The 23093-nt window shown below is 44.6% G+C and overlaps 1 protein-coding gene across 4 annotated transcripts in view; it reads right to left on the bottom strand.

Annotated features, from left to right (window-relative positions):
- Positions 1-20638: 20638 nt before the first annotated feature.
- ppef1 (protein phosphatase, EF-hand calcium binding domain 1) overlaps positions 20639-23093 on the bottom strand; it is a 921908-nt gene continuing 919453 nt past the window's right edge. For all 4 annotated transcript variants that reach the window (XM_073044604.1, XM_073044607.1, XM_073044605.1 and 1 more), the window contains one exon: positions 20639-21176. In XM_073044604.1, the coding sequence (XP_072900705.1) occupies positions 20995-21176 (182 nt within the window). In that variant the 3' untranslated portion in view covers positions 20639-20994. The remainder of the gene's footprint in view (positions 21177-23093) is intronic.

Below are 23093 nucleotides of genomic sequence, written 5' to 3'. Positions count from 1 at the left end.
TGATGGGGTTGTGGAGTAGACTTGATGGACTGGTGGAGTAGACTTGACGGGGTGATGGAGTAGACTTGATGGACTGGTGGAGTAGAGTTGATGGGCTGGTGGAGTAGACTTGATGGACTGGTGGAGTAGACTTGATTGGCTGGTGGAGTAGACTTAATGGACTGGTGGAGTAGACTTGATGGGATGGTGGAGTAGAGTTGATGGACTGGTAGAGTAGACTTGATGGGCTGGTGGAGTAGACTTGATGGGCTGGGGGAGTTGAATTGATGGACTGGTGGAGTAGACTTGATGGGCTGCTGGAGCAGGCTTGATGGACAGGTGGTGCAGACTTGATGGACTGGTGGAGTAGACTTGATGGGATGGTGGAGTAGTCTTGATGGACTGGTGGAGTAGACTTGATGGTGTGGTGGAGTAGACTTGCTGGACTGGTGGAGTAGACTTGATGGGATGTTGGAGTAGACTTAATGGACTGGTGGATTAGACTTGATGCACTGGTGGAGTAGACTTGGTGGGGTGGTGGAGTCGACTTGATGGGCTGTTGGAGTAGAGTTGATGGGCTGGTGGAGTAGACTTGATGGACTGGTGGAGTAGACTTGATGGACTGGTGGAGTAGACTTGATGGACAGGTGGAGTAGACTTGATGGGGTGGTGGAGTAGACTTGATGGGCTGGTGGAGTAGACTTGATGGGCTGGTGGAGTAGACATGATCGGGTGGTGGAGTAGACTTGATTGGGTGGTGGATTTGACTTGGTGGACTGGTGGAGTAGACTTGATGGGCTGGTGGAGTAGACTTGATGGGGTGGTGGAGTAGACTTGATGGACTGGTGGAGTAGACTTGATGGGCTGGTGGTGTTGACTTGATGGGCTGGTGGAGTAGACTTGATGGACTGGTGGAGTAGACTTGATGGACTGGTGGAGCAGACTTGATGGGATGGTTGAGTAGACTTGATGGGGTGGTGGAGTAGACTTGATGGGATGGTGCAGTAGACTATGGGGTGGTGGAGTAGACTTGATGGACTGGTGGAGTCGACTTGATGGGCTGTTGGAGTAGAGTTGATGGGCTGGTGGAGTAGACTTGATGGACTGGTGGAGTAGACTTGATGGACAGGTGGAGTAGACTTGATGGGGTGTTGGAGTAGACTTGATGGGCTGGTGGAGTAGACTTGATGGGCTGGTGGAGTAGACATGATCGGGTTGTGGAGTAGACTTGATTGGGTGGTGGAGTAGACTTGGTGGACTGGTGGAGTAGACTTGATGGGCTGGTGGAGTAGACTTGATGGGGTGGTGGTGTAGACTTGATGGGCTGGTGGAGTAGACTTGATGGACTGGTGGAGTAGACTTGATGGACTGGTGGAGCAGACTTGATGGGATGGTTGAGTAGACTTGATGGGGTGGTGGAGTAGACTTGATGGGATGGTGGAGTAGACTATCGGGTGGTGGAGTAGACTTGATGGACTGGTGGAGTAGACCTGATGGACTGGTGGAGTAGACGTGATGGGCTGATGGAGTAGATTTGATGGGCTAGTGGAGTAGACTTGATGGACTGGTGGAGTAGACTTGTTGGGCTGGTGGAGTAGACATGATGGACTGGTGGAGTAGTCTTGATGGGCTGGTGGAGTAGACTTGATGGGATGGTGGAGTAGACTTGATGGGGTGCTGGGGTAGACTTGATGCGATTGTGGAGTAGACTTGATGGGATGGTGGAGTAGACTTGGTGGGCTGGTGGAGTAGACATGATGGACTGTTGGAGTAGACTTGATGGGCTGGTGGAGTAGACTTGATGGGATGGTGGAGTAGACTTGATGGGGTGGTTGAGTAGACTTGATGCGATGGTGGAGTAGACTTGATGGGATGGTGGAGTAGACTTGATGGACTGGTGGAGTAGACTTGATGTACTGGTGGAGTAGACTTGATGGGCCGGTGGAGTAGACTTGACGGGATGGTGGAGTAGACTTGATGGGCTGGTGGAGTAGACTTGTTGGGGTAGTGGAGTAGACTTGATGGGGTGGTGGAGTAGACTTGGTGGACTGGTAGAGTAGACTGGATGGGCTGGTGGTGTAGCCTTGATGGGCTGGTGGAGTAGACTTGATGGGGTGGTGGAGTAGACTTGATGGACTGGTGGAGTAGAGTTGACGGGCTGGTGGAGTAGACTTGATGGGATTGTGGAGTAGACTTGATGGGGTGGTGGAGTAGACTTGATTGGCTTGTGGAGTAGAATTGATGGTCTAGTGGAGTGGACTTAATGGACTGCTGGAGTAGACTTTTTGGGCTGGTGGAGTCGACTTGGTGGACTGGTCGGGTAGACTTTTTGGACTGGTGGAGTAGACTTGATGGACTGAATAGTCTGATTCTGCTTCTAATAGCCGTGGTGGAGGTTTGTTTTTCTGACTGAAAATTTGAATTCGTAGTATACTACCGGGATCGGTGCTGGGACCTGATGTTTGTAATAGAGATATAACTGACTTGCATGAGAATGTAGGTGGTCTGGAACGTATTTTTGTTCATGACACAATGATTGGCTAAATAGTAGATACTGTAGCGAGCATTTGGTCCATAATGACAGGTGAATGAGGTCGTTAAACTCCACGTATAAGCCTTATGTCACGTACACACAACCCTGTAAAAATATCAGCAACAATAGAACACTCCTGGAGTCTGGTTTTGCTGTTAACAAAACAGTTTTTTTAGTAACTTCATCATATAGTGACTTAAACCAGGTTAATCAAGATTTAACAGTGTCATGCATATATAGGTGTAAATATATAAATCCCCAAACTTCTTCAGGCTTAGCTGGTAAATGATAGAGTCTTACGATGGTATGTAAGAAAAGTTTAGTTCAGATGCACAGGTTAATTAATGCAAGATATTTGTAATCAAAGGCGTATGTTGTGAGAAGGCAATTACATCGATATTCCACAGATTCCACGACAGCAAAATAACAATAGCAGTAGGTTTTACCTCCAAAGTTGTTCCACTCCACACACGAAGTATCACCGACAGTGATCTTCAACGAATGTCCTTTCACACAAGTGGTACCACACCCGAATTCAGCTACAGGACATCTCAAAGTGGTGTGCACCGGATACTCAAACAGAATCCACGTATGGATTATCACCAACAGTAGCTTATCACAAAGGGGACCATCTTCCAGGTAGCTACCACTCAGGTAAGGGTAGACACACCAGTAGATTCCACAAGGTTACCCCAATCACACAACGTGATAGCCACTTATCCAGTTCCACGACATATGAAATAACTGCAACATTGATTTGTCACAGGGGTGCCTTTCTTCAGTGAATTACCACACCCCAACAAAGGGTAAATACACATGTCGGATTCACAAAGGTTTTCCCCTCACCAGAGAACCCACTCCTGTGGATTAACTGTGACAATCACACTTTAATATCTGAATGGAAACAAACTCACCCTCATTTGCTACTTGAAGAGAGAGTCCAAACAGTGATCTCTTTGTCACGAGGTTTCTTCTGTTTCAAACCTTCCTCTCCTCTCCCCTCTCTGCAAACTACTTCTAGTTGCAGAAACTTGTGAGAGTCGTTTATTGATACTGTGGATCGATCTCAACTCACTCCTTTTGGGTTACTGAAAGTTTAAACCAGTCTCATTCTCCTGGCATTTTAATCAATCTCCCTCTCCCTCTCCCTCCCTCCTCAAACAGTGTCCAAAAGTCAGTCTCATTCTCCTGGCATTTTAAAGTTACAGTCCACAGAAAAAATGAACCCTAGGGGTTCCTTGCTCTTCATCCAAATGGCCCACCTGGAGGGGCTACACTGGAGGTATTCAGCTGGAGGATTCGAGCGGTGCTGTCCACTCAACGTTTCCGATAGCTGCTCTGGGCTGTGGCATGGTGCCGGTGCAGGGTAGTCCCGGTCCAAATGGCCTGCCTCACCGCACTGGTAGCAGAGATGGTTTTGTGGTCACTGGCGGGGTCAGCACAGCGCTGGTCTCTCACCCATCTCACAGACTCGTCCTCATCAGGAGAAGAGAAGTTGGAGGATCAGAACGGGAGTGCGGCAGGAGCCATTTTGATTTTCTCTTATTCTCATCGGAGTTAAGAGAGGTGGGACTGCGCAGGCGTGTGACATCGGGCAGTGAAGCGGGGAAGATTTAAAAAGGGCAAAAATTCTAAATCGGTTTTCATTTGGAGAAGGAAGTTGGAGGAAGTCTGCAGTATGTGGGAAGTCAGGGTGAGCATTGTTGTCCCTGATGACTACACCTGTAAAAGGTGCATCCAGCTGCAGCTCCTGACAAACCGTGTTAGGGAACTGGAGCTGGAGTTGGATGAACTTCGGATCATTCGGGAGGCAGAGGCAGAAATAGACGGGAGTTTCAAGGAGATAGTCACCCCTAGGAGTCAGGAGACAGGTAATTGGGTGACTGTCAGGAGAGGGAAGGGGAATAGACAGGAAGAGCAGAGCACCGCTGTGGCTGTTCCCATCAACAATAAGTATACTGTTTTGGATACTGTTGGTGGGGACGACCTACCAGGGACAAGTTGCAGTGGCTGCGTCTCTGGCACCGAGACTGGACCCTCAGCTCAGAAGGGAAGGAGGGAAAAGAGGAGAGCAGTAGTGATAGGGGATTCGATAGTTAGGGGGGCAGTTAGGAGGTTCTGTGGAAGAGATCGAGAATCCCGGATGGTCTGTTGCCTCCCTGGTGCCAGGGTCCGCGATATCTTGGATCGAGTTCTCAGTATTCTCAAGAGGGAGGGTGAGCAGACGGATGTTGTGGTCCATGTAGGGACCAATGACATGGGTAGGAAGAGTGAGGAGGTCCTGAAAGGTGAGTTTAGGGAGCTAGGTGTCAAGTTAAAGGACAGGACCTCCAGGATAGCAATCTCAGGATTGCAGGTGGGTTTAGAAATAGTAAGATTGTGCAGATCAACACCTGGCTGAAGACATGGTGCAGGAGGGAGGGCTTCAGATTTATAGATAATTGGGCAGTTTTCCAGGGAAGGTGGGACTTGTTCCGGCAGGACAGTTTACATCTGAACTGGAGGGAAACATGTATTCTTGCAGGTAGGTTTGCTAGAGAGGCTCCAGTGGATTTAAACTAGATACGAGGGGGGAGGGGAACCAGAGTGTAGGAATAGATGTATGGGAGAAGGAAGAAAAAGAAGACGGTAAAGTTCTTTGTACTGTTAAAGATAAACAGAGAGGAAGAGGTAGAGAATTTCTTAAATGCATTTATTTTAATGCTAGGAGCATTGTAAGAAAGGTGGATGAGCTTAGAGAATGAATTGATACCTGGAAATATGATGTTGTAGCTATTAGTGAAACATGGTTGCAGAAGGGGTGTGATTGGCAACTAAATATTCCTGGATTTTGTTGCTTCAGGTGTGATAGAATCAGAGGGACAAGAGGGGAAGGTGTTGTGTTGCTTGTCAAAGAAAATATTACAGCGGTGCTCTGGCAGGATAGATTAGAGGGCTCGTCTAGGGAGCCTATTTGGGTGGAATTGAGGAATGGGAAAGGTGTAGTAACACTTATAGGGGTGTATTATAGACCACCTAATGGGGAGCGAGAATTGGAGGAGCAAATTTGCAAGGAGATAGCAGATATTTGTAGTAAGCACAGGGTTGTGATTGTGGGAGATTTTAATTTTCCACACATAGACTGGGAAGCCCATACTGTAAAAGGGATGGATGGTTTGGAGTTTGTAAAGTGTGTACAGGATAGTTTTTTGCAGCAATACATAGAGGTACCAACTAGAGAAGGGGCAGTGCTGGATCTTCTGTTAGGGAATGAAATAGGTCAGGTGACGGAGGTATGTGTTGGGGGGCACTTCGGGTCCAGTGATCATAATGCCATTAGTTTCAATATAATTATGGAGAAGGATAGGACTGGACCAAGGGTTGAGATTTTTGATTGGAGAAAGGCTAACTTTGAGGAGATGTGAAAGGATTTAGAAGGAGTGGATTCGGACAATTTGTTTTATGGGAAGGATGTAATAGAGAAATGGCGGTCATTTAAAGGTGAAATTTTGAGGGTACAGGATCCTTATGTCCTGATAGGTTGAAAGGAAAGGTTAAAAGTTTGAGAGAGCCCTGGTTTTCAAGGGATATTGGAAACTTGGTTAGGAAAAAGAGAGATATCTACAATAAATATAGGCAGCATGGAGTAAATGAGGTGCTCGAGGAATATAAAGAATGTAAGAAGAATCTTAAGAAAGAAATTAGAAAAGCTAAAAGAAGATACGAGGTTACTTTGGCAAGTAAGGTGAAAATAAATCCGAAGGGTTTCTACAGTTATATTAATCGCAAAAGGATAGTGATGGATAAAATTTGTCCCTTAGAGAATTAGAGTGGATAGCTATGTGTGGAGCCGAAAGAGATGGGGTGATTCTGAACAATTTCTTTTCTTCGGTATTCACTAAGGAGAAGGATATTGAATTGTGTAAGGTAAGGGAAACAAATAGGGAAGTTACAGAAACTACGACGATTAAAGAAGAGGAAGTACTGGTGCTTTTAAGGAATATAAAAGTGGATAAATCTCCAGGTCCTGACAGGATATTCCCTAGGACCTTGAGGGAGGTTAGTGTAGAAATAGTAGGGGCTCTGACAGAAATATTTCAAATGTCATTAGAAACAGGGATGGTGCCAGAGGATTGGCGTATTGCTCATGTGGTTCCATTGTTTAAAAAGGGTTCTAAGAGTAAACCTAGCAATTATAGGCCTGACAGTTTGACGTCAGTGGTGGAAAAATTAATGGAAAGTATTCTTAGAGATGGTATATATAATTATCTGGATACACAGGGTCTGGTTAGGAACAGTTAACATGGATTTGTGCGTGGAAGGTCATGTTTGACAAATCTTATTGAATTTTTTGAAGGGGTTACGAGTAAAGTTGATGAGGGTAAAGCCGTGGACGTTGTCTATATGGACTTCAGAAAGGCCTTTGACAAGGTTCCACACGGAAGGTTAGTTAAGAAGGTTCAATTGTTAGGTATTAATATTGAAGTAGTAAAATGGATTCAACAGTGGCTGGATGGGAGATCAGAGAGTAGTGGTGGATAACTGTTTGTCAGGTTGGAGGCCGGTGATTAGTGGTATGCCTCAGAGATCTGTACTGGGTCCAATGTTGTTTGTCATATACATTAATGATCTGGATGATGAGGGGATAAATTGGATTAGTAAGTATGCAGATGATACTAAGGTAGGTGGTGTTGTGGATAATGAAGTAGGTTTTCAAAGCTTGCAAAGAGATTTAGGTCAGTTAGAAGAGTGGGCTGAGTGATGGCAGATGGAGTTTAATGCTGATAAGTGTGAGGTGCTACATTTTGGTAGGAATAATCCAAATAGGACATACATGGTAAATGATAGGGCATTGAAGAATGCAGTAGAACAGGGTGATCTAGGAATAATGGTGCATAGTTCCCTGAAGGTGGAATCTCATGTGGATAGGGTGGTGAAGAAAGCTTTTGGTATGTTGGCCTTTATAAATCAGAGCATTGAATATAGGAGTTGGGATGTAATGTTAAAATTGTACAAGGCATTGGTAAGGCCGAATTTGGAGTATTGTGTACAGTTCTGGTCACCAAATTATAGGAAAGATGTCAACAAAATAGAGAGAGTACAGAGAAGATTTACTAGAATGTTACCTGGGTTTCTACCTAAGTTACAGGGAAAGGTTGAATAAGTTAGGTCTTTATTCTTTGGAGTGTAGAAGGTTGAGGGGGGACTTGATAGAGATATTTAAAATAATGAGGGGGATAGATAGAGTTGATGTGGATAGTCTTTTTCCATTGAGAGTAGGGGAGATTCAAACAAGAGGACATGAGTTGAGAGTTAGGGGGCAAAAGTTTAAGGGTAACACAAGGGGGAATTTCTTTACTCAGAGAGTGGTAGCTGTGTGGAACGAGCTTCCAGTAGAAGTGGTAGAGGCAGGTTCGGTATTGTCATTTAACGTAAAATTGGATAGGTATATGGACAGGAAAGGAATGGAGGGTTATGGGCTGAGTGCGGGTCAGTGGGACTAGGTGAGTAAGCGTTCGGCACAGACTAGAAAGGCCGAGATCGCCTGTTTCCGTGCTGTAATTGTTATATGGTTATATGTTTTATGGTTATAGGATCAGAACGGGAGTGCGGCAGGAGCCATTTTGATTTTTTCTTATTCTCTTCGGAGTTAAGAGAGGTGGGACTGCGCAGGCGTGTGACGTTGGGCAGTGAGGTGGGGAAGATTTAAAAAGGGCACAGCCTTAAACAGCGGGCAGTGTCGTTTGCGGGCAGTGGAGTGAGCCGGGAGCAGAGTGAGGGCTTAAGGGCTTTGGCTCAATGGACTTAGGTGGAAGCAGGTGAGGCAAGGTAGGTTTAGGTTTCAGTTTTTCCTGTTATTTGAGGAAAGGGGGAAGTATGAGTGTGAGGGTAGCTTGTTGTTCTGGGTGTCAGATGTGGGAGGTCCTGGAGTCTCCTAGCCTCCCGGACATCCACATCTGCGCCAGGTGTGCCGAGCTGCAGCTCCTAAGGGACTGTGTTAGGGAACTGGAGCTGCAGTTCGATGATCTTTGTCTGAAGATCTCAGAATGATCTCAGAATCTCATGATCTCAGAATGGCGGTGCAGGCTCGAAAGATGAATGGTCTACTTCTGCACCTATTGTCTATTGTCTAATGATCAGGGAGAGTGAGGAGTTAATAGAGAGGTGTTACAGGCAGTTGGTCACACCGGGGCCACAGGAGGCAGACAAGTGTTAGGAGGGTGAAGGGGAAGAATCAGATACTAGAGACTACCCCAGTGGCTGTACCCCTTGACAATAAGTATTCCTGTTTGAGTACTGTTGGGGGGGGACAGCCTACCTGGGGGAAGCAACAGTGGCCATGCCTCTGGCACAGAGTCCGGCCCTGTAGCTCAGAGGGGTAAGGAAGGGAAGAGGAAGGCAGTAGTAATAGGGGACTCGATAGTTAGGGGATCAGATAGGCGATTCTGTGGATGCAGTCAGGAGACCCGGATGGTAGTTTGCCTCCCTGGTGCCAGGGTCCGGGATGTTACTGATCTCATCCAAGATATCCTGAAGTGGGAGGGTGAGGAGCCAGAGGTCATGGTACATATAGGTACCAATGACATAGGTAGGAAAAGGGAAGAGGTCCTGAAAGGAGAATATAGGGAGTTAGGAAAGCAGTTGAGAAGAAGGACCATAAAGGTAGTAATCTTGGGATTACTGCCTGTGCCACGCGACAGTAAGAGTAGGAATGGAATGAGGTGGAGGATAAATGCATGGCTGAGGGATTGGAGCAGGAAGTGGGGATTCAAGTTTCTGGATGATTGGGACCTCTTTTGGGGCAGGTGTGACCTGTACAAAAAGGACGGGTTACACTTGAATCCCAGGGGGACCAATATCCTGGCAGGAACGTTTAATACTGCTGTTAGGGAGGGTTTCAATGAATTTGGCAGGGGGATGGGAACCAGAATGATGGAGCGGAGGAGAGGGAAAACAGAAATAGATCTAAGGTAGTGAACAGTAAGGATGTCAGGAAGGACAGGCAGGTGATGGAGCAAATTTGCAGCCATTGGGATGAGTTGCAGTGCAATCAATGCAAAAAGTACCAAATACTGGACTTAAGGTGTAAAACTTAACTGCACACAGCATAAGGAATAAAGTGGATGATCTTGTTGTACAGTTACAGATTGGCAGGTATGATATTGTGACCATCACTAAGACATGGCTAAAGGATGCATGTCTCTGGGAACTGAATGTCCAAGGACACACGATGTATCAGAAGGATAGGCAGGTAGGTAGAGGGGGTGGCTTTAATGGTAAGAAATGATGTTAAATCATTAGAAAGAGTTGACATAGGAATGGAAGGTACAGAATCTTTATGGGTTGAGTGAGCTAAGAAATCGCAGGGGTAAAAGGACCCTGATGGTAGTTATCTACAGGCCTCCAAACAGTTGCAGTGATGTGGACTACAAATTACAACAGGAAATAGAAAAGGCTTGCCAGAAGGGCAGTGTTATGATAATTGTAGGGGATTTTAACATGCGAGTGGATTGGGAAAATTAGGTTGGCACTGGATCTCAAGAGAGAGAATTTGTTGAATGTCTACGAGATGGCTTTTTAGAACAGCTTGTTGTTGAGCCCACTAGGGGATCGGCTGTACTGGATTGGGTATTGTGTAATGAACCAGAGGTGATGAGAGAGATGGAAGTGAAGGAACTCTTAGGAGGCAGTGATCACAACATGATTGAGTTCACTCTGAAATTTGAGAAAGAGAAGCCGAAATCTGATGTGTCAGTATTTCAGTGGAGTAAAGGAAATTACAGTGACATGAGAGAGGAACTGGCCAAAGTTGACTGTAAAGGGACACTAGCGGGAAGGACGGCAGAGCAGCAGTGGCTGGAGTTTATGTGAGAAGTGAGGAAGGTGCAAGACAGATATATTCCAAAGAAGAAGAAATTTTCAAATGGAAAAAGGATGCAACCATGGCTGACAAGAGAAGTCAAAGCCAAAGTAAAAGCAAAGCAGAGGGCATACAAGGAAGCAAAAATTTGTGAGAAGACAGAGGATTGGGAAGTTTTTAAAAGCTTACAAAAGGAAACTAAGAAGGTCATTAAGAGGGAAAAGATGAACTATGAAAGGAAGCTAGCAAATAATATCAAAGAGGATACTAAAAACTTTTTCAAGTATATAAAGAGTAAAAGGCAGGTGAGAGTAGATATAGGACCGATCAAAAATGATGCTGGAGAAATTGTAATGGGAGATAAGGAGATGGCGGAGGAACTGAACGAGTATTTTGCATCAGTCTTCACTGAGGAAGACATCAGCAATATACTGGACATTCAAGAGTGTCAGGGAAGAGGAAAATATGTGCAGTCACAATTACGACAGAGAAAGTACTCAGGAAGCTGAATAGTCTAAGGGTAGATAAATCTCCTGGACCAGATGGAATGCACCCTTGTGTTCTGAAGGAAGTAGCAGTGGAGATTGCGGAGGCATTAGCAATGATCTTTCAAAAGTCGATAGATTCTGGCCTGGTTCCGGAGGACTGGAAGATTTCAAATGTCACTCTGCTATTTAAGAAAGGGGGTAAGGAAGCAAAAAGGAAATTATAGACCTGTTGGTTGACATTGGTGGTTGCGAAGTTGTTGGAGTTGATTGTCAAGGATGAGTTTACGGAGTACCTGGAGGCATATGACAAGAGAGGCAGAACTCAGCATGGTTTCCTTAAAGGAAAATCCTGCCTGACAAACCTAGTGTAATTTTTTGAGGAAATTAGAAGTAGGCTAGACAAGGGAGATGCAGTGGATGTTGTGTATTTGGATTTTCAGAAGGCCTTTGACAAGGTGCCGCACATGAGGCTGTTAAACAAGATAAGAGCCCATGGAATTACGGGAAAGTTACATACGTGGATAGAGCATTGGTTGATTGGCAGGAAACAGAGAGTGGGAATAAAGGGATCCCATTCTGGTTGGCTGCCAGTTACCAGTGGTGTCCCACAGGGGTCCGTGTTGGGGCCGCTTCTTTTTACATTGTATATCAACGATTTGGATTATGGAATAGATGGCTTTGTGGCTAAGTTTGCTGATGATACAAAGGTAGGTGGAGGGGCCGGTAGTGCTGAGGAAACAGAGAGTCTGCAGAGAGACTTGGATAGATTGGGGGAATGGGCAAAGAAATGGTAAATGAATTACAATGTCAGAAAGTGTACGGTCATGCACTTTGGTAGGAGAAATAAATGGCAGACTATTATTTAAATGGGGAGAGAATTCAAAGTTCTGAGATGCAACGGGACTTGGGAGTCCTCGTGCAGGATACCCTTAAGGTTAACCTCCAGGTTGAGTTGGTGGTGAAGAAGGCGAATGCAATGTTGGCATTCATTTCTAGAAGAATAGAGTATAGGAGCAGGGATGTGATGTTGAGGATCTATAAGGCACTGGTAGACCTCACTTGGAATGCTGTGTGCAGTTTTGGGCTCCTTATTTAAGAAAGGATGTGCTGACATTGGAGAGGGTTCAGAGAAGATTCACTAGAATTATTCCAGGAATGAGAGGGTTAACATATGAGGAACGTTTGTCGGCTCTTGGACTGTACTCCTTGGAGTTTAGAAGAATGAGGGGGGACCTCATAGAAACATTTCAGATGTTGAAAGGCATGGAGAGGGTGGATGTGGCAAAGTTGTTTCCCATGGTGGGGGAGTCTAGTACGAGAGGACATGACTTGAGGATTGCAGGGCGCCCATCCAGAACAGAGATACGAAAACATTTTTTTTAGCCGGAGGGTGGTGAATCTATGGAATTTGTTGCCACGTGCGGCAGTGGAGGCCGGGTCATTGTGTGTATTTAAGGCAGAGATTGATAGGTATCTGAGTAGTCAGGGCATCAAATGGTGAGAAGGCGGGGGAATGGGACTAAAGGGGAGATTGGATCAGCTCATGATGAAATGGTGGAGCAGACTCAATGGGCCGAATGGCCAACTTCTGCTCCTTTGTCTCCTTTGTTTTATGGTCTTATGGTCAGATTCCTCCTCTACCTTGGTGACACAGCCCGGGCACGTTGGAGCACTTTGGGGGCTAAAATTGCTCCTGCCCTCTCCACCTCGGGCAAAGATAATGGCGACGTTCAGGCGACCATGCTCCCGAAAGCACTCTGGCATCAGCGCCTTTACAAAGGCGTGGAGGCAAGCTCTTTCTGGGCCACGGGAAGGAACTCAGGGTAGCCATACCGAGCACAGTGGCGGAAATCTGCTGCAAGCACCCTAAGTTTTCTCCCATCTGGCACTGTCTGCTGCCCAGTTCTTCCCTTATTGCTTCAACCGATGGTCCCTGCTTGAAACGCTGCTATGAGGGCCCTGCAGTCACTCTACTCCACTGGCGTTAGGTTGAGGAGGGCCCGCAGGGCATCTCGATCCAGTGCCAGGGCAAGATGATTTGCTGTCTTGGTGGGGCACCACCCGTTGTGCCATGCACCAAGTTTGACTTGCCCTAGGTAAGGCTCCAGGCGCTGGTACCGTCTATCTGGGGAGCTTCAGGGTAAACCTTGAGGAGCAAATCATCGAGGCCTGTTAATCTTCCTGTTGCTCTGGCGGTGTCTGCTGTGGTACCCGTCCCCCCATGGCTATGGCATCTTGGGTTTCCCAGTGCGGGTTACAATGCTTACTCTGTTGGGGTTCCCCGGGAAGGCACAATGCTAGGTTCTCAGGACCTCCTTCTGGGTCTTGTCTTCATGAACCTGGCCCAAGGGTGCTGGGGAGGCATACAGCTCGGTCCCTTATCTTATTCCCTGCATCTTAAAGTGCTCTATAAGACGTCGTAGTTCTTCAATCTCTGTGTCACTTTCAGATCCCACTTCTGACACCATTGTAGCGAGCATTCAGTCCATGATAATAGATGAGGAAGCTCTATAAACTAAACAACTGTTTTATTGTGATAAACACAAAACAGACCGGGCACCATGATCCAGAGAGTGAACCCAACCAGTCTCATACAGACGGGAGGTGACCATCACACACCCTGGTTATAATTAGGATGACCACAAATACTCAAGCAAATAACTGCATAACCCAAGCTAAAATGTAACAATAAATGAACTGGAACTTCCCACCATAATCCCACAAAAGCATTTTAACACAAGAACAATAAACAGTACTGGTCATTAGAAAAGCGGGGGTGGCTGTTGACCACGCCCCCCCCCCCCCCCCAGAGGTCACAATGCACTCAGTGGCCACTTTATTAGATACACCTGGCCACCTGCTCCTTAATGCAAATATAGAATCGGAAAATCATGTGGCAGCAACTGCATAAAAGCATGTAGACGTGGTCAAGAGGTTTAGTTCTTCAGACCAAGCATCAGAATGGGAAGAAATGTGATCTAAGTGATTTTGACCGTGGAATGTTTGTTGGTGCCAGGCAGAGTGGTTTGAGTATTTCAGAATCTGCTGTCGTCCTGGAATTTTCATGCACACCAGTCTCCAGAGCAGGGGTTCCCAACCTTTTTTATGCCATGGACCCCTACCGTTAGCTGAGGGATCTGTGGACCCGTGGTTGGGATCCCTGCTCCAGAGTGTACAGAGAACAGTGCAAGACAAAAAAACATCCAGTGAAGACAGTTCTGTGGATGAGAAAGCCTTGTTAATGTAAGGTCAGACTGGTTTAACCTGACAAGAAGGCAACAGTAGCTTAAATGACCACACATTACAGCAATGGTGTGCAGAAGGGCTTCTCTGAATACACAATACATTGAAGGTCGGAGTGGATGGGCTACAGCGGTAGAAGACCATGACCCTGTACTCAGAGGTCACTATATTAGGTATCTAATAAAGTGGTCACTGTGTATAGTGAAGAAAGCTGTTCAGCACCTCTTCTGGCAGTTCATTCATCCTCTGAATGAAAAAGTTGCCTTCAGGTCTCTTCTAAATACTGCTCCTCTCACCTTAAAGCTATGCCTCTAGTTTAGACTGCCCTATCCTAGGAAAAAGACCCTCTGTATGCTCTTCATGTATACTTTCCTTTGTAAGGTCACCACTCATTCTCATACTGTATACTCCTGGCCTGAAAACTTCTCCCTATAACTCAGGCCTTTGAGTCTTGGCAAAATTCTCCTAAATCTTCTTTGACCTGTGATATCTTTCCTATACAGGGTGACCACAATGACATGCAATACAACTCACTGCACACCAACCGCTTGCACAACTGCCTTATGTCCCAGTTATTATACTCTCTGTCCTGAATGATGAAAGCCAGTACCAAACAGCTTCTTCACTGCCCTGTATTCCTGCGATGTCACTTTCAGGGAGCCATATACAGTAGTTATTCATTTATATGTAAGGGGGAACTCAACAATGAATTCAAAACTTCCGATAACCAAGCTTTCCTGCTGATGTTAAGCAGCAATTATACCAGAGCCAAAGAAGAATAATGTGGGCTGCCTTAATGACTATCACCTGTTAGCACTCACATCGACAGTGATGAAATGCTTTGAGAGGTTGGTCATGACTAGACTGAGGTCCTGCCTTAGCAAGGACCTGGACCCATTGCAATTTGCCTATCAAGGTCAACGGCAGATGCAATCTCAATGGCTCTCCACACGGCTTTAAACCACCTAGACAACACAAACACCCATGTCAGGATGCTGTTCATCGACTACAGCTCAGCATTTAATACCATCATTCCCACAATCCTGGTTGAGAAGTTGCAGAACCTGGGCCTCCATACCTTCCCTTTGCAATTGGATCCCCGACTTGCTAACCAGAAGGCCACAGTCTGTGCTAATTGATGGTAACATACCCTCCTCACTGACAATCAACACTGGCGCACCTCAAGGCCCACTGCTCTACTCTCTGTATACACATGACTGTGTGGCTAGGCATAGCTCAAACACCATCTACAAATTTGCTGATGATACAAATGTTGGTAGAATCTCAGGTGGTGATGAGAGGGCGTACAGGAGTGAGAGATGCCAACTAGTGGAATGGTGCCACAACAACAACTTGGCACTCAACATCAGTAAGATGAAAGAGCTGGTGTGGACTTCAGGAAGGGTAAGACAAAGGAACACATACCAATCCTCATAGAGGGATCAGAAGTGGAGAGAGTGAGCAACTTCAAGTTCCTGGGTATCAAGATCTGAAGACCTAACCTGGTCCCAACATATCAATGTAGTTATAAAGAAGGCAAGACAGCGGCTGTACTTTATTAGGAGTTTGAAGAGATTTGGCATGTCAACAAATACACTGAAAACCTTCTATAGTTGTACTATGGAGAGCATTCTGACAGACTGCATCACTGTCTGGTATGGAGGGGCTACTGCACAGGACCGAAGAAGCTGCACAAGGTTGTTAATCTAGTCAGCTTCATCTTGGATACTAACCTACAAAGTACCCAGGACATCTTCAGGAAACAGTGTCTCAGAAATGCAGTGTCCATTATTAAGGACCTCCAGCACCCAGGGCATGCCCTTTTCTCACTGTTACCATTAGGCAGGAGGTACAGAATCCTGAAGGCACACACTCAGCGATTCAGGAACAGCTTCTTTCTGTTTGCCATCTGATTGAACCCTTGGACACTACCTCACTTTTTTTAATATACAGTATTTCTGATTTTGAACATTTAAAAAAAATCTATTCAATATATGTAATTGATTTATTTGTTTATTTATTATGTTTTAATTTATTATTTTTTCTCTCTGGTAGATTATGTATTGCATTGCTCTGCTGCTGCTAAGTTAACAAATTTCACATCACAAGCTGGTGATAATAAACCTGATTCTGATTCTGACCAATTCTGATAAAAGGTCATCAGCCTGTGACTTAATCTCCATTCTTCGCTCTCCACAGATACTTTCTGACATACAGAGCATTTTTAAGAGAGCGTCAGTATCTCATTAATTTTATCCCCTCTCTCCCTTTCTCATTCTCCTCTTAGTGATGAATCAACATTTACCACTCATATCTGCATCCACCTTTATTCAATTGCAGACACAGCTGGTGTCTCCTCACCCAGCTCTCTAATCCGCAGACTAATACACACATGCAGATTCTCTAACTTTTCCTAACGTTAATGAAATGTCATCAACTTGACATTATCACTGTTTATCCTTCCACAGATGCTGCCTGACCCGCCACATATCACCAGCATTTTCTCTTTTTGGAGATGAAAGTCTTATTTTAATTAATTTATTTAGAGATACAGAAGGGTTGTTTATCAGGCCCTTCTGGCCCAACAAACCTGCACCAATCAAATACATCATGTGACCTGTTAACCTACTACCGAAGGGTGTAGAAGGAAACCGACATGGTCACAGGAGTGGGGTGGTGGAATGTACTAATTCCTTACAGACAGCAGTGGAACTGAACCTAAGTTGCTGGCATTGCACTACCATGTCACACTAGAATCGAATCCAGTCTTATGGTCAGTGTAAGCATAGACATGTGGTCAGCAATGATCAATTATACTACTCTGTTTGGCTGTTGAGGGTTTGTCTCACTATCTGAGCCCTTCATGAGCTGAGCTGTCAGTTAATTTCACTATCTTTCTGCACACCTCTCGTAGGAATGTTCATCCATGCCTTTGTCAACCCAGGTCCACTTTTGCTAAAACTCCTTTGGGCAGCCTCCCACATTCTATATTCATATGCATATCATCATCTCATTCAGTCATATGCATATCATCATCTCATTCAGTCATATGCATATCATCATCTCATTTGGTCATATGCATATCATCATCTCATTCGGTCATATGCATATCATCATCTCATTCAGTCATATGCATATCATCATCTCATTCAGTCATATGCATATCATCATCTCATTCAGTCATATGCATATCATCATCTCATTTGGTCATATGCATATCATCTCATTCAGTCATATGCATATCATCATCTCATTCGGTCATATGCATATCATCATCTCATTCGGTCATATGCATATCATCTCATTCAGTCATATGCATATCATCTCATTCGGTCATATGCATATCATCTCATTCAGTCATATGCATATCATCTCATTCGGTCATATGCATATCATCATCTCATTCAGTCATATGCATATCATCTCATTCGGTCATATGCATATCATCTCATTCGGTCATATGCATATCATCTCATTCGGTCATATGCATATCATCATCTCATTCAGTCATATGCATATCATCTCATTCGGTCATATGCATATCATCTCATTCAGTCATATGCATATCATCTCATTCAGTCATATGCATATCATCTCATTCGGTCATATGCATATCATCATCTCATTCAGTCATATGCATATCATCTCATTCGGTCATATGCATATCATCTCATTCGGTCATATGCATATCATCATCTCATTCAGTCATATGCATATCATCTCATTCGGTCATATGCATATCATCATCTCATTCAGTCATATGCATATCATCTCATTCGGTCATATGCATATCATCTCATTCGGTCATATGCATATCATCTCATTCAGTCATATGCATATCATCTCATTCGGTCATATGCATATCATCTCATTCAGTCATATGCATATCATCTCATTCGGTCATATGCATATCATCATCTCATTCAGTCATATGCATATCATTTCATTCAGTCATATGCATATCATCATCTCATTTGGTCATATGCATATCATCTCATTCGGTCATATGCATATCATCTCATTCAGTCATATGCATATCATTTCATTCAGTCATATGCATATCATCATCTCATTTGGTCATATGCATATCATCTCATTCGGTCATATGCATATCATCTCATTCAGTCATATGCATATCATCATCTCATTCAGTCATATGCATATCATCTCATTCAGTCATATGCATATCATCTCATTCAGTCATATGCATATCATCTTCTCATTCAGTCCTATGCATATCATTATTTCATTCAGACATGTGCATATCATCTTCTCATTCAGTCCTATGCATATCATTATTTCATTCAGACATGTGCATATCATCTTCTCATTCAGTCCTATGCATATCATTATTTCATTCAGACATGTGCATATCATCTTCTCATTCAGTCCTATGCATATCATTATTTCATTCAGACATGTGCATATCATCATCTCATTCCATTACCCATATATTAGTTCATGCCTTGTATGGTGTGGAGTCAAGCCCTTTCGCTCATCTGATCCAGGCAGATCTCCAGCCACCGATTTTAGGGGGGACTTGATAGAGGTATTTAAAATTATGAGGGGGATAGATAGAGTTGATGTGGATAGGCTTTTTCCATTGAGAGCAGGGAAGATTCCAACAAGAGGACATGAGTTGAGAGTTAGGGGGCAAAAGTTTAAGGGTAACATGAGGGGGAATTTCTTTACTCAGAGAGTGGTAGCTGTGTGGAACGAGCTTCCAGTAGAAGTGGTAGAGGCAGGTTCGGTATTGTCATTTAAAGTAAAATTGGATAGGTATATGGACAGGAAAGGAATGGAGGGTTATGGGCTGAGTGCGGGCCAGTGGGACTAGATGAGAGTAAGTGTTCGGCACGGACTAGAAGGGCCAAGATGGCCTGTTTCCGTGCTGTAATTGTTATATGGTTATATGGTTTACACCAATCCTAATCTCACTTTATTCTCTATGCATTGTAATCTGATTCCTCCAATTTTACCACTCAAGATTCAAGATAAAGTGATATTGTTTTGTGTACTCAAGTGTAAGGAGAATGAAGCAATTGTTACTTTTTTGGGAAAAACAACTCCAAAAAGATAAAGAACACAATAATAATACTAAAATAACACACAACAAATATAAATACATCAGATAGCTTGTACATATAGATAGATTGTATGTCCATAATGTGATGCTAGGCTGTTCGTAAGGTAACTGACAGGAAATAATAAAGTAGTAGTGGAGTTAGTGGGAGGAGATGTTGATCAGTCTTACTGCTTGGAGAAAGTAACTATTTTTGAATCTGGTGGTGCTGGTCTGGATGCTATGTAGCCTCCTCCCTGATGGGAGTGGGGCAAACAGTCCATGAGCAGGGTGTATGGGATCCTCTCTGATGTTACTGGCCCTTTTCTGGCATGTTTCTGTACATGATGGTGGGTAGGCTGGTGCCAGTGATGCATTGGGTAGTTTTGACTATCCATTGCAGAGCCTTCCTCCCTACCAGTGCAGTTTCAAGACCAAGCAGTGATGTAGCTTGTTAGGATGCTCCCTTCTGGATCTATGGAATCTATGGAATGATGTGCATTGTCCAGCTCTCCTCAGAAAGTATGGTATTGGTGAGCTTTGCTGACAGGATGTGTCTGGGACCATCAGAGGTTGTGTGAGACTCTCGCAGTTTCCACTACTATGTGTGAGCTCTCCTGAATTCTATAACCACCTTCTTTGTCTTGTTAGCACTAAGGAGGAAGCAAGCCTTGAGCTCTTCTGTCTCTTTTCTGTGGGCGGTCTCATCACTGTTGGCAATGAACCCCGCCACTGTCATGTCACGATCGTGTGATTGCTCATACTTTTGTCTGTGCAGTCATCGGTGAGCAATGGGCTCACTGCACAGCGTCGAGGATGAAGGGGAGGGAGGTGTGATTGTGCTGTCTGAGATTTATTTGTTAGGAAGTCCAACAGCCATCTGTACAGTGGTGTATTTAGCCTAAGGAGTAGCTGTTTATTCACCAAGGTCTGTGGGACAATAAAGCTGAGCTGAAATCCACAAACAGCATTCTGACATGGGTGTGCCAGGCCTAGTGAATGACAAATGCTTTGGGATCTATTGTAGAGTAGTTCTGTCAGTAAACATATTGGTGAGTGTCCAATGTGGCAGGAATGGAGTTTTTGATGGGTGCCATTACCTGCCGTTCAAAGCACTTCATGATGATTGGTGTCAGTGCCACTGGGCAGCCGCCATTTACTTCTGAAGGGGTCGAGTTCTACATCTTCAGGTCCCCACTTACTGGTGCAAGTGTTCGACTACTACAATTCAGGAGTCAGAGTCCAACAGAAAGACAAAATAATTCAGAACTGCATTTTATTATTTATTAAAAGAATGATAATTGTATTACCGATGCATTCACTGAAGGCATGGAGTTAAATCTGGGCAAACTACTTTATCAAGCTGTTAGATTCTGATGTTTTGATCCAAGGTTATTTCAGAAGTCAAAAGAGAGGCACAAAACTTGTTGCTTCATGATCATTTTATTAAGCACAACTAAAGCAAAGACATTTGGAAATGTAGAGCAATGGAAGTCTAGTATCTAAGAACATAAAACAGGGAAGACTAAAGAAGCCCTTCTTATACTCCGTAGATAAGAAAAATTCTATCCAAATTCATAGATAAGAGTTAACCAATCAGATAGCCCCTATTTAAATGTTATGATACCGAGAGAAGCTTCCAGAATCATGCAAAGGACTGTAATCACTAGGGGACACACTGAACAATTGCATAAACATACTGTGACCACCAGGAAACATACTAACAGTTACATGTATACAGGTAGTTATATAAAATACCAGCAGGTATAGATTGTTCAGCGACAAAAGATAATAACAATTATACAGTCTAATCCAACAACGTCAACGTTCTTCCTCAGTATTTACAGATTTACTTGTTATCCTTCTGTACGAGGCGGAAAGCCTCCAGAAATTCATTGAAGTCTATGCTGCCATCTTTGTTGATATCAATGCTCCGCGCCAGGTCATCTACAGACTGGTCATCCAGATGGATGTGCAGATGGGAACTGAAGAGTTTCCAGGTCTGCCGGAATTCCTCCATGGAGATTAATCCTGGCAGGAGAGACAGATGTCTAATAGTCTGGCACACTACACAGGACATGCCAACATATCCCTACATATCTGATTCTAAACCAGAGGTCCATATATAATGTGGTTTCAATGACAGCGTTAACAACCAGAGCCAACCAGCATGCGGAGATGCCAGAGATGGCAAAATCTGGAATTTGAGGCAGCAAGCAATCTGCAGGAGGAACTCAGTGGATTGAGCAGCGTCTGTGAGAGGAAAGAAGTTTCAGGTCAACAATTCCTTCTACTCACCCCAACCCCCCAGATGCTTGATCTGCCGAGCAGAAAGGGAGAATGTCATGGATCGATCATCTACTGAGTCAGTTAGATGGAATCCAGAAACAGGGAGAGAGCAATTACTCTGTTGGGAATAATTCTATCGACCTTCCAATAGCAGCAGAGACATGGAGGAGATTGGGATGCAGATTTTGGAAAGGTGAAAATATAACAGGGTTGTTATCATGCAGGATTTCAACTTCCCTGATATTCATCACCTGCTCCTTAGTGCAAAGGGATCAGATGGGACAGAACTTGTCAAAATTAGAAGGATTCCTTACACAGTATGTGGACAGACTTCTCTGAATCTAGTACTAGGTAACAAAGCAATTCCGGTGACAGATCTCATGGTGAGAGTAAATTCCGAGACGGTCACCACAGGTTTCTGCTTGTTAGCATAGCCAAGGACAGGAGCTGATGATAAAATAAGTAGTTAATTGGCAGATAGCTAATTACATAGGTATTAGGCAGGAAATTGGGAGTGTAACTTGGGAACAGATGTTCTCAGGAAAGTGCATCACAGAAATGTGGAGGCAGATTAAAGAGTATTTGCATGGGGAAGTGAAGATAGGTTTGTCCCTGTGAGACAGGGGAAGTGAAGATAGGTTTGTCCCAGTGAGACAGGGGAAGGGGAAGATGGGTTTGTCCCAGTCAGACAGGGGAAGGTGAAAATAGGTTTGTCCCAGAGAGACAGGGGAAGGTGAAGAGGAGGGTGTCCCAGTGAGACAGGGGAAGGTGAAGATAGGTTTGTTCCAGTTAGACAAAGGAAGGTGAAGAGGGGTTTGACCTAGTGAGACAGGGGAAGTGAAGATAGGTTTGTCCCAGTGAGACAGGGGAAGTGAAGAGGGGTTTGTCCCAGTTAGACAGGGGAAGTGAAGAGAGGTTTGTCCCAGTGAGACAGGGGAAGTGAAGATAAGTTTGCCCCAGTTAGACAGGGGAAATGAAGATAGGTATGTCCCAGTGAGACAGGGGAAGTGAAGATAAGTTTGCCCCAGTGAGACAGGGGAAGTGAAGATAGGTTTGTCACAGTGAGACAGGGGAAGTGAAGATAGGCTTGTCCCAATGAGACAGGGGAAGGTGAAGATATATTTGTCCCAGTGTGACAGGAGAAGGTGAAGAGGGGTTTGTCCCAGTGAGACAGGGAAAGTGAAGATAAGTTTGCGCCAGTTAGACAGGGGAAGTGAAGATAGGTTTGTTCCAGTTAGACAGGGGAAATGAAAATAGGTTTGTCCAAGTGAGACAGGGGAAGTGAAGAGGGGTTTGTTCCAGTTAGACAGGGGAAGTGAAGATAAGTTTGTTCCAGTTAGACAGGGGAAGGTGAAGATAGGTATGTCCCAGACTACAGGGGAAATGAAGATAGGTTTGCCCAGTGAGACAGGGGAAGTGAAGATAGGTTTGTCCCAGTGAGACAGGGGAAGGTGAAGAGGGGTTTGTCCCAGTGAGACAGGAGAAGCGAAGATAGGTTTGTCCCAGTGAGACAGGGGAAGGTGAAGATAGGTTTGTCCCAGTTAGGCATGGAAGGTGAAGAAAGGTTTGTTCCAGTGAGACAGGGGAAGGTGAAGAGGGGTTTGTCCCAGTGAGACAGGGGAAGTTGAAGATAGGTTAGCCCCAGTTAGACAGGGGAAG

The sequence above is a fragment of the Hemitrygon akajei genome, chromosome 5 (assembly GCF_048418815.1).
Source record: "Hemitrygon akajei chromosome 5, sHemAka1.3, whole genome shotgun sequence".
NCBI lineage: Eukaryota > Metazoa > Chordata > Chondrichthyes > Myliobatiformes > Dasyatidae > Hemitrygon > Hemitrygon akajei.
Note: the sequence above shows the minus strand (reverse complement) of the source record. Positions and strands in the feature narration are given on the sequence as shown.